General features: G+C 36.6%; 1 protein-coding gene across 4 annotated transcripts in view; it reads left to right on the forward strand.

The window, feature by feature from the left end:
- The window catches only part of Pard3b (par-3 family cell polarity regulator beta), a 981,002-nt gene that overhangs the window by 546,286 nt on the left and 417,825 nt on the right, over nucleotides 1–16,891 (forward strand). For all 4 annotated transcript variants that reach the window (XM_048808385.1, XM_048808386.1, XM_015481294.2 and 1 more), the window contains one exon: nucleotides 9,040–9,225. In XM_048808385.1, coding sequence (XP_048664342.1) covers nucleotides 9,040–9,225 — 186 coding nt within the window. The remainder of the gene's footprint in view (nucleotides 1–9,039; nucleotides 9,226–16,891) is intronic.

The following is a 16,891-nucleotide window of genomic DNA, read 5'->3' on the forward strand; positions in this document are numbered from 1 at the left end:
CTGCCCTCCTGCCTCAAATACAGGGCATGTTAATATTTGAGATCTTGTCTCAGGATCCCAACTATCAACTGCGGGGGTTGGGGACCTCCCAGCATATGGAGGTGGCCTTGTTAGTTGGACACTTACGTCCTCTGGTGATAGAAAGGTGTTAGTAGCAGTCTCCTGTAGAGGTAATGAGTGAAAGGCACATTTTCTGCAACTCAAGGACCACTTGCATAGTACTAGAGATGGTACACCAGCCAGGCTAATCAAAAGATCTAATTGATGACATATCCTCTCCTAACGTTGAATCTTATTATATGCTGGAAAAATAATCTAATGTTGGATGTAAACACAACACTTTTGACTAGAGTGGCAGTTGGGTACAACAACCCTTCCAATGGAAGATTCAAGAGCAAAAGATAGCTTCAAGCCTCCTCTTCTTCCTTTTCCAAGAAATCAATCAATGTTCCATTGTCAACAGGAATTAACAAATATTCTACTCCATCAGTTCCCTTCTTTGTTCTTATAAGTTTGTGGTCCCTGAATTCAGTTAACTGGGCTCGGAGTGTCAAATCACTATTAACAAGGAATGCTTCCCGACACTGCTGGTAAAAATCTTGAAAAGAAAGTCCAATGTATGAAGGGTTATCCTGGTTATCCAGCTGATACTTTATTAGTAGCCTGAAAATCCCCCTTGCATTAGGGGTAAGGCTTCGTAACACATGTGTCAGGGAACTAAGTGGCAGAGATCCATTTTATCATGAGCGCTCATCATATATGATATATGGACATATGTACATTCAAACATATAACACAAAACACAAGTGTGCACACATAATATAATACATACAACACATAACATTATAGTAAAGGCCTTATAACTTTTTACAGGTGAAATCTCCATTGCAATGTTTAAAAACTCTATAGTCAAAAAATAGAACTGATCAGCAAAACATTAACCTAGGTCTGTATGAGCTCAAAAAACAAAATAGAACTTCATGATATGGCAAAGGGCAATAATAAAATAGATGAACTAAACACACATTTCTCAAAAGAAATCCAAATGACCAACAAATTATGAAAAAAAAAAAAAAGTTCAGTATCTTTAGCCATGGCAGCCATCAAGCAAACAAATTATAATAAATCCTGGAGAGGATGTGAGTAAAATGAACATTTCTTCACTGTCGGGGGATTGTAAATTAGTACAACTACTATGGAAACCAGTATGGTACTCAAAAGAACTAAGAATGGAAATACCATATGACCCAGCTATAACACTCCTTGGTATTTATGCTAAGGAATTGAAGTCATCATACCCATGTTTATAGCAGCGCCATCCACAAAGCCAAATTATGGAACCAGCCTATATATCCGTCAATGGATGAACAGATGGAGAAAATGTGGCATATACCCACAGTGGATTTTTATTCTTCCATGAAGAAGAATGAATTATGTCATTCTTGGGAAAATTGTTGGGTCTTCAGAGCATTATTTTGAACAAAATAAGCCAGGCTTAGAAAGTCTAGGGTCATATGTTTTCTTTCATATATGGAAGCTAAAGAGAAAAAAAGGGTCAAGAGATCTCATGAAAATAGAATGAAGACTAGTAAAGGAAGTGGGGAAGGGAAAAGGGGAGGAGAAAGAAAGGGGAAATATTGGCGAATGGAAATGCCCAAATTATATTTTTCTATTGTGTGCATGTGCAAATATGTAACAATGAATCCTGCTATTCTGTATAATTGGAATGTGCTAATAAAAATATCTCAAATACAAACAAATCTAGGATTTTCTTCAGGTTGTGGTTAAAATTATCTAAAATGAATGATTGTGCACTTTGAGAGAGCACAATAAAGACATAAATTTTAAATACTGACATTTTTGAGCTAACTATAATCTACCTTTAATTTTTTTCCTTTCATTAAAAGTAAATACCAGAGTTGCTTACATTTAGCTCTCTGAAAATTTTTTCCTACTCATATGAACATTAACCTGCATTTTTTTTCTTTATGATTGATATGTGATACTGAATATGATATGTGACTGTTTCTCAACAAATTAGAGGAGAATTCAGGTTTAATTTTTTTTTTTTAGCACTTTGCTATCTGATTCTTTTTTGAGGTTCATCTATATTGTCCAGAAGGCAATAATAGATCATCTGCCTGCTTATAAATCACCAAGAGTTTTGCTGATTTTGTTTATACATCAGCAGTAGTGGGAGAAAAAGTCCTTTACCATTTATTAAAACAATCATACTTAGATCACCATTTACCTTCACATGCACCTGCTCATCTCTAATCTTTTTCTTTACTCTCTGAAAAGTACAATCAAAGATAAAATGGTTCCCTGCTGTTGGAATGAGCCTCTGATCCCCACTGTAGTATGATATTCACAATCTGAATTTTATATAATCCAATTGGCCAAAAACCTTTCATGCCTATAATAGCTACGTAGTGCTTTTTTCAGAAGATTAAGAAAATATTTTCAGAAAATTAAGTGTCTTGCAGGTGTCTTATCCTTTCATGGTTGTGAAAATTTATTTATCTGTAACAAAAGTTTCATCCCTTTAAATTCCTTGGAATTTACTCAGGCAAAAATTAACAATGGTTAAGCTTATTCTAAAATGTCCTGGCAGAATTTCCAGGTATAGCTTTTGCTTTATATATAAGAAAATATTATTCTTTTTTCCCCCCTTAAAGCTCTTTTGTTTGAGTCTTGGTAATTGACAAAATGATTGCATGTGAAACATAATTCTTACATAAAGTAAGCTGCTCACAACACAGACTAATTACACATTTGGGAGGCAAAGCAAAGACATCCAAAGCTCGTTCATGCCGAGCCAGGAGCACAGCATTTAATGAAATGAGGGCCGTAAAAGGTTCAGCATGGATGCTTTCAGGTCTGACCTGGGCTTCTGGGAAACTGAACATTGGTCCCATGGACTGGTAGATTCCCACAGGGTTTGAAAGGCGGGGTTATTGCCACTTGTGGTGTGCTAATCAAGCTCTACTTTGCAATACAAGATAGTTGCAATTCTAGAGATGGCCTCATTTGGAATACTCTTAAGCTAATAATATGGATGCCTCCCTAGTCATCTTTCTGATTCTATTTCTTCTTCTCATGCCAAGTAATGACTTTTGACACTTATTTTATAAAAACAGTTAGTGTATCTGACTATGTGGACTCTTCTTTCATATTCTTAAATTCTATTTCTTCCTCTCTAGATAATAGCATGAATGAAATTGAAGTCTCCCCCATGTTGTGCAATAAAGTTTTTGCCAATTATGATCTATGTAGACTGACCATTTCCCATTAGGGTGTTTTGTACACAGTAGGTGCCTGATAAAATTTTATGAAATGGCTATGATTTGCAAAGATCAGTTCTTATCATTCAGGTCCATCTCATCTTCAAATCTCTAAGAATTAATTCATTGGGTTTTGGAGTATAGTAGCAATACACAGACAAAACAGAACAGTGGAGATATAGGAAGAGAAACAACTGCAAGGAAGGGAGAAGAGAAATACATATACACAAAACTAGGATGGTAACAGAAAATAGTTACAGGAACTTGAAGGCTGTGTAAAAAAGAAAAAGGGCTAGAGCTTGATGTGATAAAGCATTAAAATGGCTTATAAAATCAGGAAAGAAAAGGAAGTTAACATCTTTTTAGGTTTTGTATTTCATTTCATTTTTTCCTTTTACTTAATAAAAATAATACCCATACATACATAATTGCAGTTTTCCCAATTTAAAAATGTGCTATAATATAGAATCAATTTTGTGAGTTATAACCAAGATTTTAAAAATATCAAATGGAGTAGCATAGTACAAAAATCAACAGAATGAGTTACATTCTGGGTGAATCTTATCTCGTAGAATTTGTATGTGTACACGGTCTGTGCGTGTGCATGCATGTAGGCCTATAGATGGATGGATAAGTGTGTGGATATGGGTGAATAGACAGACATAGAGATAGATAATGTGACTGGGTGCTAGATCACAATACTTCTCAAGCTTGATGAAATGTACTTTGAATATTATCATTTGCAATGTTCACTTATACTCTGAGGTGTACCTGATGCAATTTAAAACCATGAATAATCCAGTATCTATCACAAATTAGTAGCTATAGAATATCTTGCCTTATTGAGGATTTAATGTTGAAGGCAAGCTGGGTGATCCTCTCCTAGGAGCAGGAAGTATGGTATCAAAAGGGAAATTGTTCTAAGTTACTTTAACATCTCCCTGTAACCTTATTAACCTTAACTGAAGAGTCCTTATTCCTGTGATACCTTATGCTTGTTAAAATTATTTTAACATAAGAAATTAATTTATATTAATGTTTTAATTATTAAAACATTGCATCCAATGTGGTTGCCAGTAATTTATTCATTTGCTTATAGATGTATATAGAATCCTACCAATACACAACACAGATACACATCTATACATACACCCAAGCATGTGCGTTTGGATGTTTATATCAATGTATTCATTAAAAAATATTTATCCCACACCTGTACTTAAGTCTGACACTGTTTTAGGCACTAGGAATATATTGGTGAGGGAAAAAGCAGAATATAGAGATCCCTGTATTTGAGAGATGTTATTAAAAAATAAGCAAGTATTTATATGTGTGGTAAATGTCATGAAAAGCAAAGCAAGATAACAGACATGAGCAGGATGCTTTTGAGAGGGAAGTAAAACTTTTAAGTTGAAAGCTGAAGAAAAACCTCACTGAGGAGTTGACATTTGGACAGAGACATGAAGGAATGAGATCTGCGGAATACTGTGGAGGTTCATTCAAAGTGAGAAGGAAGGAGCAATGTAAAGGACCCTGGAAGTGTGCAGGTGGTGCTAAAGGAAAGAAGCAAGGCCAGAGTGGCTGGTGCAGGGTGAGCAGCAGATGGGTCAGGGATGAGAGTTAGAGCACTTAGCTTAGGAAGAGTGTGTAAGACATCATAAGGGATTTGGGCTTTTTCTCTGAATGAGGCAGGAAGTCCTAGATGGGTTTTGTTGTTATTGTTGCTGTTGTTAGGTATTGAACACAGGGGCACTTAACCACTGAGCCACATCTCCAGCCCTTTGTATTTTGAGACAGAGTCTCGCTAAGTTGCTCACAGCCTCACCAAGTTGCTGAGGCTGGCCTTGAACTTGCCACCTTCTTGCCTCACCCTCTGGGGTTCCTGAGATTACTATCATGTACCACTGTGTCTGGCTGATTCTTTTGAATTTGACTGCATTTGATAATTTTTGATTCAGGGCAGTGGTTTTTCAACTGGAGCTGATTTTGAACCTGGGTGATATTTGATAGTTTCTAAAGGTATTTTGGGTTGTCACAGCTAGGCAAGGTGGTTATTATTGTCATCCAGCCAGGGATTTCACCAAATGCAATGCGTAGGACAGCCCCCCACAGCAAAGACTTGTCAGGCACCAAATGTCAGTTGTGCTGAAGTTGAGAAAGCCTGTGTTGAGGATGTGGCATGATTGGCTCTGGGAAGGTTACTGGGGTATTAGGCCTAGTTTTAGGCAGTGAAGGCATTCACTCTGAGCCTAGCTCTAGGAATCTGGAGGAATCTGTGTCTAGAGTCACGGTCTGAAGCAAAAAATGAAAAATAATGAATAGACCAAAAAAAAATGAAATTCACAAGATTTTCCCTGTTGTACCAGCATTAACTTATTGGAGTTTGTGTGTGTGTGTGTGTGTGTGTGTGTGTGTGTATGAATGCACGCATGCATGTAGGGGGATGTGTTAAAAAAGCAAGAGATACTCCAGACACAATATGGAAAGAACACCTGTCTGTAAAACAGGAAGCCAGAGAGGGTTTGATGTCGAGTGTGACATTGCCTTTGTTCATCACATCACTGGGGTCCTGCATTGGAGGCACTTGAGAGTACTTACCCCTTTCCATCTGCTGCAGAGCGTTGTCTGGCAAGATTTGAGTTTAATTTTCAAAGTCGCTGGTTGAACCAAGATTATTGGAAAGAGGCCTACAGCATATTGATTTTTTTTGTACATTAGGTAAAGGGACATTTATTTCTAACAGAGGAAATGGCTGTGTTAACTACTGTAATGGCTTCCTTCACCATTGGGAATTTTGCTGTTATTAGAGACCACTAATTATGGGTTAAGCATGGTACAGCATAAGAAAGATGTAAGCAAAACTGTAGTTGGTGGAGACTATAAAATTCATGTCCTTTTTTTTTTTTTGTCGGAATCTGTTTTGGTATTTCTTGAGGGTAGGTCATATCACACTGGTGGTTCACAATAGTTGGGACACAAGAATTTAGACAATTAACAGTTAAGAGTCTGACAGAGTTGAGCTCAGTGGAATCAGAGAGCAGAAGGGTGATTACCAGGGGTGGGGAAGATTGAAGTTGGTCAATGTATACAAAACTTCAATTCTAGAAGTAAGTTTCAGTGATCTGTCATACTGAATGCTGTGATTAATAACAATGTATTATATTATTGAAAATTGTTGAAAGCACATTTTAAATGGCCTCATCACAAAAATATGGTAAGTATGTAAGGTAATGCATATGTTAATTAGTTTGACTTAGCAGTTTACTATATACGCATATTTTAAAGTACCATATACACCATAAATTATTGGTGCTTTTTGTTGAAATGGGTATAGAATAATGGAGAATATGGAAATGCAGTGGACACACAAAACTCTTCCCTAAAAATAAATAGATTAATAGTATGACCCAGGAACCAGGCTACCTGGGCTCCATAAATCTCCAGCATTTAAAGTCCTTTGGACTCTAGGCTTGGTACTCAACTACTATGCACCTCGCCTTCCTCATCTGTAAAATGGTCATGATAATAAACCTAGAAGGGTAGCTGTGAAGAGTCCATGTAATTATATGTGTAAACACTTAGACTGGAACCAAAAAATCACTGTTAAGCCTCTAATACATTGCTTTTGTTATATTTTTAACTCTCAGATGTCAGGAACTTAGAAAAGATGAGTTTCAAATGAAAAGATAATGCCATTTGATCTTTATTTTGCTCTTATACTAAGGTAATAAAGGAAAGGTATTAGTGCAAAAAAAAATGGTTATCAATCTTATTTTAATCTTAAATTAAACACAGTTGCCCAAAGAAAACTTATTTGTTTGTAGAAAAGTGGTTTGAAGGTATAGTCATGTACAATACAATGTCATTTTTTTCTGTGATAAACTGCATATATGATGGTAGTTTATAGATTCCATTGCCTAGTGATGTCATAGCCATCTCAGCTTGTGTAAGTACTTTCCATCACATCCGCAGGACAAAATCACCTGACTTGGTGATAATTTCTCAGAACATGTCCCATCGTTAAATGATACTTTACTGTATTTCTATAGCAAAATTGGTCTTCGTTGCTTTGTCTCCCTTAGATAAAAACCAGAGAAACTTTCTAGTTTTTCCTCTTAAAATGTTCACAAATTTATAGTCAGAACAGTTTACCTTTAATTTATGCTTTAACTCACTGGAACTTTATTAGACTAAAATTAACCAACTCCCAAAGAGGCCAGGAAATATGAATGACTGTGAAATGTTATGGGATCTAATAGGCATATTGGAAGACAAAGATGAAGGCTGATTATTTTCATTTAGTGCCAAGTGCTATCATTCCAATGGCAAAAAGACAGATATTTTGAATCAAATACTGGAGTTTGTTCCTTAGATGATAATATAATAGGTTAGTTAAAAAGGGCTAAACTGTAGTAGGTTTATTAAATTAAGCAATAAAGTTTCATGTGTTTGAACAACCTATTGTGAAAATCTTCAACAGCTAACTTCATTTACAATGAATTTAAATGAAGGAATTATTTCTTTAAAAGTTCAATGTGGGTTCCCTCTGTTTTGTTAGGGGTTGAAAATGTCACGGCAGTGGATCTGGCTATGATCAGACCCCTTAATCCTGTTTTAATTATAGGGTTTTTGCTACTTCTGATTTCATAGTTATTCATGACTGACATTCAGGCATTCATAGTAATTTTTTAAATATGCAATTTTACATAAGAGTCCCCTCAAAGTGACCTTAAGATGAGAGTTTCTAGACATAATTACAGAGAGGAAGGAACTATTGGCCCAGAATGAGCTGATGGCTTCCAGGAATATCTCATTTTCAAATTTTCCAGTTAAATGCTGTGGCAGTTTCCCATTTCCGCAAGCTTGAGAAGAATGCAGAGGGACGCCTACAAAGATTGTCACATGTATAGCAGGTGTCTGTCCCCACTACTGTATATTGGAAAACACTGAGACCAGATACAATTAACCATGTCTGGAGAATAGTTGGCTCATGGCTAGAAGTGATTTGTCAAAGAGGATACAAATTATTTGTTGAGCATAATAATTTTTGTTAGGGTCCAAAAACTGACTGGCAGTGGGTTCTACTTCCCAAAATGCAGGTTTAGAGCATGACATTTGAAAAGGGAGATTAAATTCAATGTACCCGTTATAAATCACATTTCTCTAACTTTAAAGTTAGAGGGTTTTTTTGTTTTGTTTTGGGGGCTCTGTGTCCTATTGGCAATCTTTACCAATCGCATTGAGTCCATGGAAAATGAAATGTTTTAAATTAATTAGGTGAAATGTTTCCCTGAAATTTTAACATATTTCTCCACTAAGCTCTATTTCTTCATGTGTAGGATGAAGATGTTGAGACTGCAGTATCTCTAAGGTATCTTTTGATACCTTATATTCCCTAAGCCTAAGGTCTAACTTCTATAATATATTTTAATAAATAATATATTGTAATATATGATTTTAAAATATTCTGCTGAATTTCCAAATACTATGGACCATTTCGCTTTGTATGACTCTGCCTTGCAACATGGTTCGTTCAGTTGACCATCACCAAACATCATCTTTGAGAGCTCATGGCCCCACTGGTGACATGGCAGTGGCCCCCATGCATAAAAGCAAGCAGCCTTTGCTGAGAGCAGGCATACCTTCATTAGAAACCCACACCCTGTCCTGTTGTTGCATGTGTTTGGTCACTGAGAGGGGGAACTGCCAATCTGCTTTCTTTTACTCACTCTTTTCGTGTTCATTCTCCCAACAGAAAGGAGAACCCGACTGCTGTGCACTCTCCCTCGAGACTAGCGAGCAACTCACCTTTGAGATCCCCCTGAATGACTCGGGCTCTGCTGGCCTGGGGGTGAGCTTGAAAGGAAACAAATCCCGAGAGACTGGAACCGACCTGGGGATTTTTATCAAATCCATCATCCACGGAGGCGCTGCTTTTAAGGTGAGCAGATGATATTTGCAGGCTCAGGAGAAGGTCCTTGCAGGTGTGGCTGGTGTGCTGGGGTCAGGATGGAGACGCTGTGTGCTGGGCTGAGACCACTGCACCTTTCCTGACAGCTTCAGGAGACATGTGTGTGAACGGATCCAGGGAATTATTGGGCTGTTTCCTACCTTAGATGGTTATTTGTATTTCCCAGAGATAGTTCTAAAAGCCCATCACGATTACATTTTTTTTTTCACATCTTATTTATTACTCTACATTAGGATGCCTCTGAATTGGTAACCTGTCAGAGTTGAGCCTAAAAAAACACAACCAGAAAAAAACAAAACTAAAAACAAGTGGATGAAAAGGCAACAAATGAGAGAATCGTGCTTGCAGGAGTGAAAGCTCATTGGAGCCTGCGAATGAGTGTAGTGTCAATTAAAGGTCACTTATCACAGTTTTACACCCAAAGATAACTGTGGTACTCAGAATGCATGTTTGCTTTTGAACATTTGCATAAGTTTATACATTTCCAGAGAAATGGAAGCTAAAGTCACATTGCCCACCCCAGGGGGAGTTCAGGACCCATTGGGGTGAGCCATGTGTCTTTAGCTATCAATGCAGTGAAGCAGTTAAGTAGATTGCCTGCATTCAACACCAGCCCTCCAGCTCCCTACCTCTGCAAAAACATGTACAAGGAACTTGGCCAGCTATCTCCCATTTTTCTCATCTGTAGAATGGGAATAATAAGCAAAGCCCACTTCTTAGGGTTCTAAGGATTAAACAATTAACATGAACAATGTGATGAGAGTAGCAAAGCAATTGTAGGGAGGAAGTACATGTTCAAGCCACTAGCTTCTGTCACCATCAGCTCATACCCGGCAATGAGTTTCTTGAGTTTGAATACTGCCTTTTTATTTTGAATATAGATCAATTATTCCTCCTCAAAATGCCTCAGTTTCATCATTTGTGAAGTGAGTAAAACTTATAGTGCCAGTGCTATTGAGACTAACAGAGAAAATACACGTAAAAGTACGTGCTGAGCATAGTACCTAACAGAGGATTCTAATAAATGTTAAACATTTAAAAAATGATCTCAGTATTGATAATGTATGCCTATTTTCATGCAAAAGCCAAGAAGACCTAGTTAGACTCCAGGGGAACACCCTGGTCTTAGAATTCTGGCTTGGTTAAAGAATTTATCTTCCTACATTTACCCTTCCACTTTTGTTTCAATCTAGATACTTAGGAAATAAGGATTGCATTGTGAATAGACAACTCTTCAGTTTGCTCCTATGTCAGTTAGCTTTTGTCATATAATAAATAATCACAAAAATTCATTAATTTCAATAATTTTTTATTTCTTCCATGGCTCTGCAGGGCAGCTGCTGCTGGTGGTGGCTCTGAATTGTTTTGTTTTCTTTCTCACACCGTAGGTTTTCAGGTCTGAGTATGCTCCACAGATTTCACTTACTCCTTGGATCAACAGGCTAGCTGAGGTGTAGGAGGGCCAGCAGAAGTGGGGGAGGCCTTTGAATGCCTAGACTCTGAATCAGCATACCCTCACTCCACACCAGATAATTGGCCAAAACAAGTTATAAGGCTGAATCCACAGTGGTGTGGTAGAGAAATATCCTCTGGCCACATTGAAACTGTGGCAGAAGTATGGGAGCAGAGACAGATGATGAATCAAGGCCCATCGGCCAATCTATAATACTCCGAATACAGCTCAGAGTGCACAACTAGGAATAGAAGGAGATGATAGTAACAGTAACAATGACAACAGCTATTAACACTTATTATGCTTAGTGCTTAGTATATGCTGGGTGGCACCGAGGTAAGCGTTTTAGATGGATTCTCTAATTTCATTCTTCGTGTTCACATTTTATTATCAGCATCATTCCATTTTATCAAAGAGGAAATTGTATATAGCAGGACAGAGGTTATGGCCTTTACTGCAATCAGGTAGCCAGGAATTGCTAAACTAAAATTGGGCTCAAGAGCCTTTGCTATGCCACCGTACAAGGATGACTCTTCAATACCAAGCAGGCATGCTCTATGACAGCAGAGACTGTCCCCCTGGCATGGTCTTCTCATGCTTACCCCTCTTAGCCAAGCCTCCTAAACATGGGCTAAGCTTAAGTCATGTTTGTGGATACTGCTTGATGTTATTCTTCTTACTCCTAATGACAGTGCTATTTAGGGAATTTATTCCCAGTAAAATTGAAACTGAGATGACGTTTTGGAAATTAAAAGCAAACATCTTTGCTTTTTTTATGGGCAATAACTTAAGCTCCAGCAGATATTGGCGGATGGTTTAATACGTATATCCATGTTTGTGTAAGTGAGTGTCTCCTTACCTAAGCAGTTTCTAACAGTCTTGTTTCTTGTAGAAAGAGTTCACTTTCCATTTATGTAAATTTCTTTCCTGACACTGGTCTGCTGAGTCAGACGATCACACCATTAAAAACCACTGGACAGCAGATTTATAGCTGATCTCAAACAGTATGAGGCATCAATCATGAATCTAGCCTTGTTGTGAGTGTTTAGTATCCACTTGTCTTGTTTACCTTTTGCAGTGTAAAGAATATAGAGGCCTGAGTGAGCTCACAAGAAATCTGATTAACAGGGAAAAAAAAATTGTTTTCTCTTCTTCTGCCGCTATTCCAATAATCTACCGTTACTCTTCAGAAAATTGCCACCTGTTCTATGATTCTGGATTATGTCTTACAAAAATTGTTTTGAGACTTTGTTCCTGTCCCCCTTGAGGAGATACAAATGTAACAAACTGCAGTGTCCTTGGGGCAAAGCATTGGGAACATCCACCTTAGCATCTGGCCCTAGGTATTTGCCTGAAATCAACAAAATACTCTTTCTACCCAAGTGCAGGCTTTTTCTCTTGGCCCTTCATATCACTAATTGGTTCTCAAGGTGTTTTTCCCTTAAGAGAAGGTGGATTGTTGAAAACTAAACTACTTTTCAAAGTATGACCAAATTCTTCCTGTGGATTCTGTGTGCTCTGTTCTCCTGGGGCTTCCATTGGTGTAAACAAAGATAGGCTACCTGCCCGATGTAAAACCCTTGGATGACTGAGACTCTAATTGAGGGCTTCTTTTCTTTCCCCCACTTACCTCTCGGTCTACTGCTTTCCATCGTTTCACCTTGTATTCAAGTTATTTCTAACGGGGATGTAAATCTCCATTTGCAATTAAGAGCACCCATCTACTCTAGGATACTCTCCTGAAGCTGGGTCCCTGATTCATTCTCAAGGCAAATTTCAGTAATTTAACTGTATTCACAATTATGTAATCTCCTCTTAATATGTCACTTTTAGTTTGCATCTTGAGAAATATTGCCCAGAAATGCTCCCTTGCATGTGGCAGGCAATTGCAGGCTGATTTGGTTTCTGGAGGTCTTTGTACAGCCCTTAGAAGTGCCACTGTTAGCTGTGCTTCTTCATGTATAAACTGGCATTCTTTTAGTATGGCTGCTGGTAGGCCTCCACAGCGACCCTGTTAGTCTTCCTGTTCCATTTTATTTTCTGCCTTTCTTCCTGGACTTTAGCCCCTGAAGTATAGTCTAATTGATTCTAGAGACAAAATGTACTAGTATAAGTATGTGTATTGACTTCTCCACGGCTGAGAACTATGAGATGAAATTTTGATATCCTTGAGGATGATTTTCTAAAATTTCATTTTTGTGTTTAGGATTTCAAGTGAAATGTGGTATCAATGCTGTTAAATAAAAATAAGTATTGTCTTTGTTGAACTTTGAAAAACATACCTCGAGAAAATATTCTTCCTCACCAGATCCACATAAAAACTCACTTTTTATTTTCTCCAGGGTAGCACAAGTAAAGTGTCAGTGGTCACTAGATATTTTCATACTCATTTACTAAACACATTGAATTCTGAGAACAGTGGCTTTCCTTTTCTTTAATAATAATAAACTATATTAATTTTTTTAGCAAAAATAGGGTTTTACATTGATTGCTTATACCCACTTAAACTGCTTATTTTCCTACCTGAATCACCTTTTTAAAAAGTTTATAACCAGAATAGTGATATTTGGAAAGATTTAGGAAAGATATATTAACATGCTACAGTAAAAATAAAAATTCCATGGAGTCTGTTGTACTTTTTCAGAATGACCTTTTTATTGACTATGGTGACTGTGGGAGTGGAATGTGTCCTATTGGAACCTTGATATAATCAGATAAAAATTTAAATTTAAAGGTAGTTTTTGCTAAGAAAAAAAAATGCCGTGTATCAGGTAGATAAGACTCTTAAATAGAATGAATGTAAGAATATCTGTTATTCTGTAGAAAATTAATTAGCCAGTTTTTGCTTAATAAATACTACTTGATGATGATGAAATTAAATGAAAGAAAAATGCCTGACATAGCTAATTGCAAATGTATGCACTCAGAATATGAAACAGACATAATTTAAGTAATTTGATTCTTGTGTGCTTAGGAAATTTGGGATGCTCTTTCTGAAAGATGGAGAATTTCATAGTCTACACTATTTAGTCATGGGTAAAAGAATTTTAACTAATGCAAGTCAATCCTAATATGTGTAAAGGACCAAACTGATTTGGGGGGCAGAGAACATGCACAGCCATAGAATATACAAGAACATGTTGCTTAATCCTGAATCTTATGTCTTTTTGTAATATGGAACACTTAACAGCCTCCAGCCCTCTTAACAGGAGTCTGGTCAGAGTTCCCAGTGTGAGTAATTTCCACCTCCATCTCTGCCAGTATCTATAAATCATGTGGTGTATCTATAATTAATGAATCCAAGGGAAGATAAAAGGGACAGCTTTTTAAGGAACACTAATGTTAAATGATTTCTTCAACTCTCCATTTTTCTTAAAATTGATAACATTTTCTACTGGTGAAGGAACTTTGAGGCTCCTTACTGGTAGTCAGTGTCTTTTAAGCTTTTGCTCTGACAAAAAGACCAGTCTGGGGGTGTAAAAACCTCCATTGCAAATCCTTAATGGTAAGAAGCTCAACGCTAACGTTGCAGCCCTAACCACAAAGATGTCATACGTTTTTTGAACAGCTAAAGGCAGGAACTTTGCCTGAAAAATAAATTCATAAATTAATAATAGCTAAATAGCAAGTAAGTTTTTTTTTCCTTTAGAAAAAGAAAATTACTAACTTCAATATAAGAAAAATACATTTTAACCAATTTTGTTTGTCTAAAAGCCAAATACATTGACATATTAATTCATATAGCTAGGTTTATCATTTATTAATTTTGCACAGTCGGAGCTACTTTATAAAAATACAACATTAATTCTAATATCTCACAATACCAGCATCCATCCTTGTTTTACTTGCTGATCTTTATCACGTTTGCATTTTTATTTTTTACATGAAAATACAAATAAGCAATACATTTAGATTGTGCTAAATAACATTTTGGAAACTCTACATCATTTTGATATGTATTTTGAACTCCATGATTGTCTATTGGGATTGAAAAACATAAGAATTTATGGTCATAATGAAAAGGATATTATCATCTAAACTTGATATACCAAGATGATGATGCTTTGGATCGAAATAGTATTTTTTTGCTATTGTTTAGACCTTGAATCTCCCCCAACCCCTCAAAGCCCATGTGTTAGAGGTTTGGATCCCAGGAGATGATGTGGAGAAATAAAACCTTTAACAGGTTAGATCTAGTAGGGGGGCTTCAGGTTATTGAGAACAAGTCCCAAAGGCGACTGTGGGACCCTGGACTCATCCTAGTTTTCTCTCTTGCATCTGGGCCACGACATGGATCAGCTTTGCTCTACTAAATGCTCCTCCATAATGTGCTGCCTCACCACAGGCCTTAAAAACAGCAGGACTCATTGACCATGAGCCAAAATACACCTTTCCTCTTTACAAGTTGATTATCTCAGATATTTGTTATAGTGGTGGAAAACTGACTAACACACTTTCCCTTCATAAGGTATATTCATTTTTAAATTATTAGTATTTATATTGTACATGGTGAGTTAATCCTGTGTTCAGAGTTTTGTTCTAGCTTTTTTTTTTTTTCAGTCCTAGTTCAGGCTATTGTTCTAGTGATTAATTTTTAGTTTTCATAAAACAGGAGCATGGTGTATAAATATAACAAACAAGAAGAAATTTTTTTCAAATCTACCTCCAATAAAACATTAATCTCTAAAATATATAAAGAACTTAAAAAGTTAACATCAAAAAGTCAAATAGCCCAATCAATAAATGGCCTAAGGAACTGAACAAACACGTCACAGAAGAAGAAATACAGTTATCAACAAATATATGAAAAAGTGTTCAACATCTCTAGCAATTAGAGAAATGCAAATCAACACTACTCTAAGATTTCATCTCATTCCAGTCAGAATGGCAATCATCAAGAATACAGGCAACAATAAATGTTGGTGAGGATGTGGGGGAAAAGGTACATTCATACATTGCTGGTGGGGCTGCAAATTGGTGCAACCACTATGGAAAGCAGTATGGAGATTTCCTCAGAAAATTGGGAAAGGAACCACCATTTGACCCAGCTATTCCACTCCTTGGTTCATACCCAAAGGACTTAAAATCAGCATACTATAGTGACTCAGCCACATCAATGTTTATAGCAGCTCAATTCACAATAGCTAGACTATGGAACCAACCTAGGTGTCCCTCAGTAGATGAATGGATAAAGAAAATGTGGTATATATACTCAATGGAATATTACTCAGCTTTAAAGAAGACTGAAATGATGGCATTTTCTAGTAAATGGTTGGGGTTGGAGAATATCATGCTAAGCGAAATAAGCCAATCCCACAAACCAAAGGCCAAATGTTTTCTCTAATATGCAGATACTGATTCACAATAAGGCGGGGGTGGGTGGGTAGGGGGCACTAGGAAAGAAGAGCATTACATTAGATTAGGTAAAGGGAAGTGAAGGGAGGATAGGAGAGGGGATGTGGGGATAGGAAAGATAATAAAATGAAGCAGACATTATTACCATATGTATATATGTGACTGCATGACCAATATGATTCTGCAACATGTACACTCAGAAAAATGAGAAATTATATCCCACCTATGTATGATATATCAAAGTGCATAAATGCATTCTACTATCATGTATAACTAATTAAAACAAATTTTAAAATTTAAAAAAAAAGAAATAGTAAATAAGATAATTTTGAATACATTGAAGAGACCTCTGAGATTCTAATCTGATTAGGTACTCCTTCAGAATATTCCTGATTTCTATATAACACATATGCCTTAGTAAGGTTTTTTTTTTTTTTTTTCTATTCTGTTTTTCTAGGCCAAAGTAAACTGAGAGCAGAAAATCAGAAAGGAGATAAGAAGGGATCAAGGGGAAACTGAAATTACAGGAAACAGAAAAAATGTACAAGCCTAGAATGATATTACTGCGTCAGAGGCCCGTGAATGTTTCTGATGTTTCAAAATCAGGGCTCCTTAAACTTTCTTGCTGAGAAAATTATAAAATTCAGTGTGGCTATAGTAAAGTCTATAAGTTGCAATCTGCTTATTTATGCCATGTATTTTTCCAAAAGGAGTTTTTAGTGAAAAGGATTAGACCATACTTTGAAAGCATTGTATCAAAATGGTTTTGATTATGTATGTCCCAATGCTATTAAAAAAAAAAAAAAAATCCTTCAGTAACCTTTCAAA

Source organism: Marmota marmota, unplaced genomic scaffold (genome assembly GCF_001458135.2).
Source record: "Marmota marmota marmota unplaced genomic scaffold, marMar, whole genome shotgun sequence".
In the NCBI taxonomy this organism is placed as follows: Eukaryota; Metazoa; Chordata; class Mammalia; order Rodentia; family Sciuridae; genus Marmota; species Marmota marmota.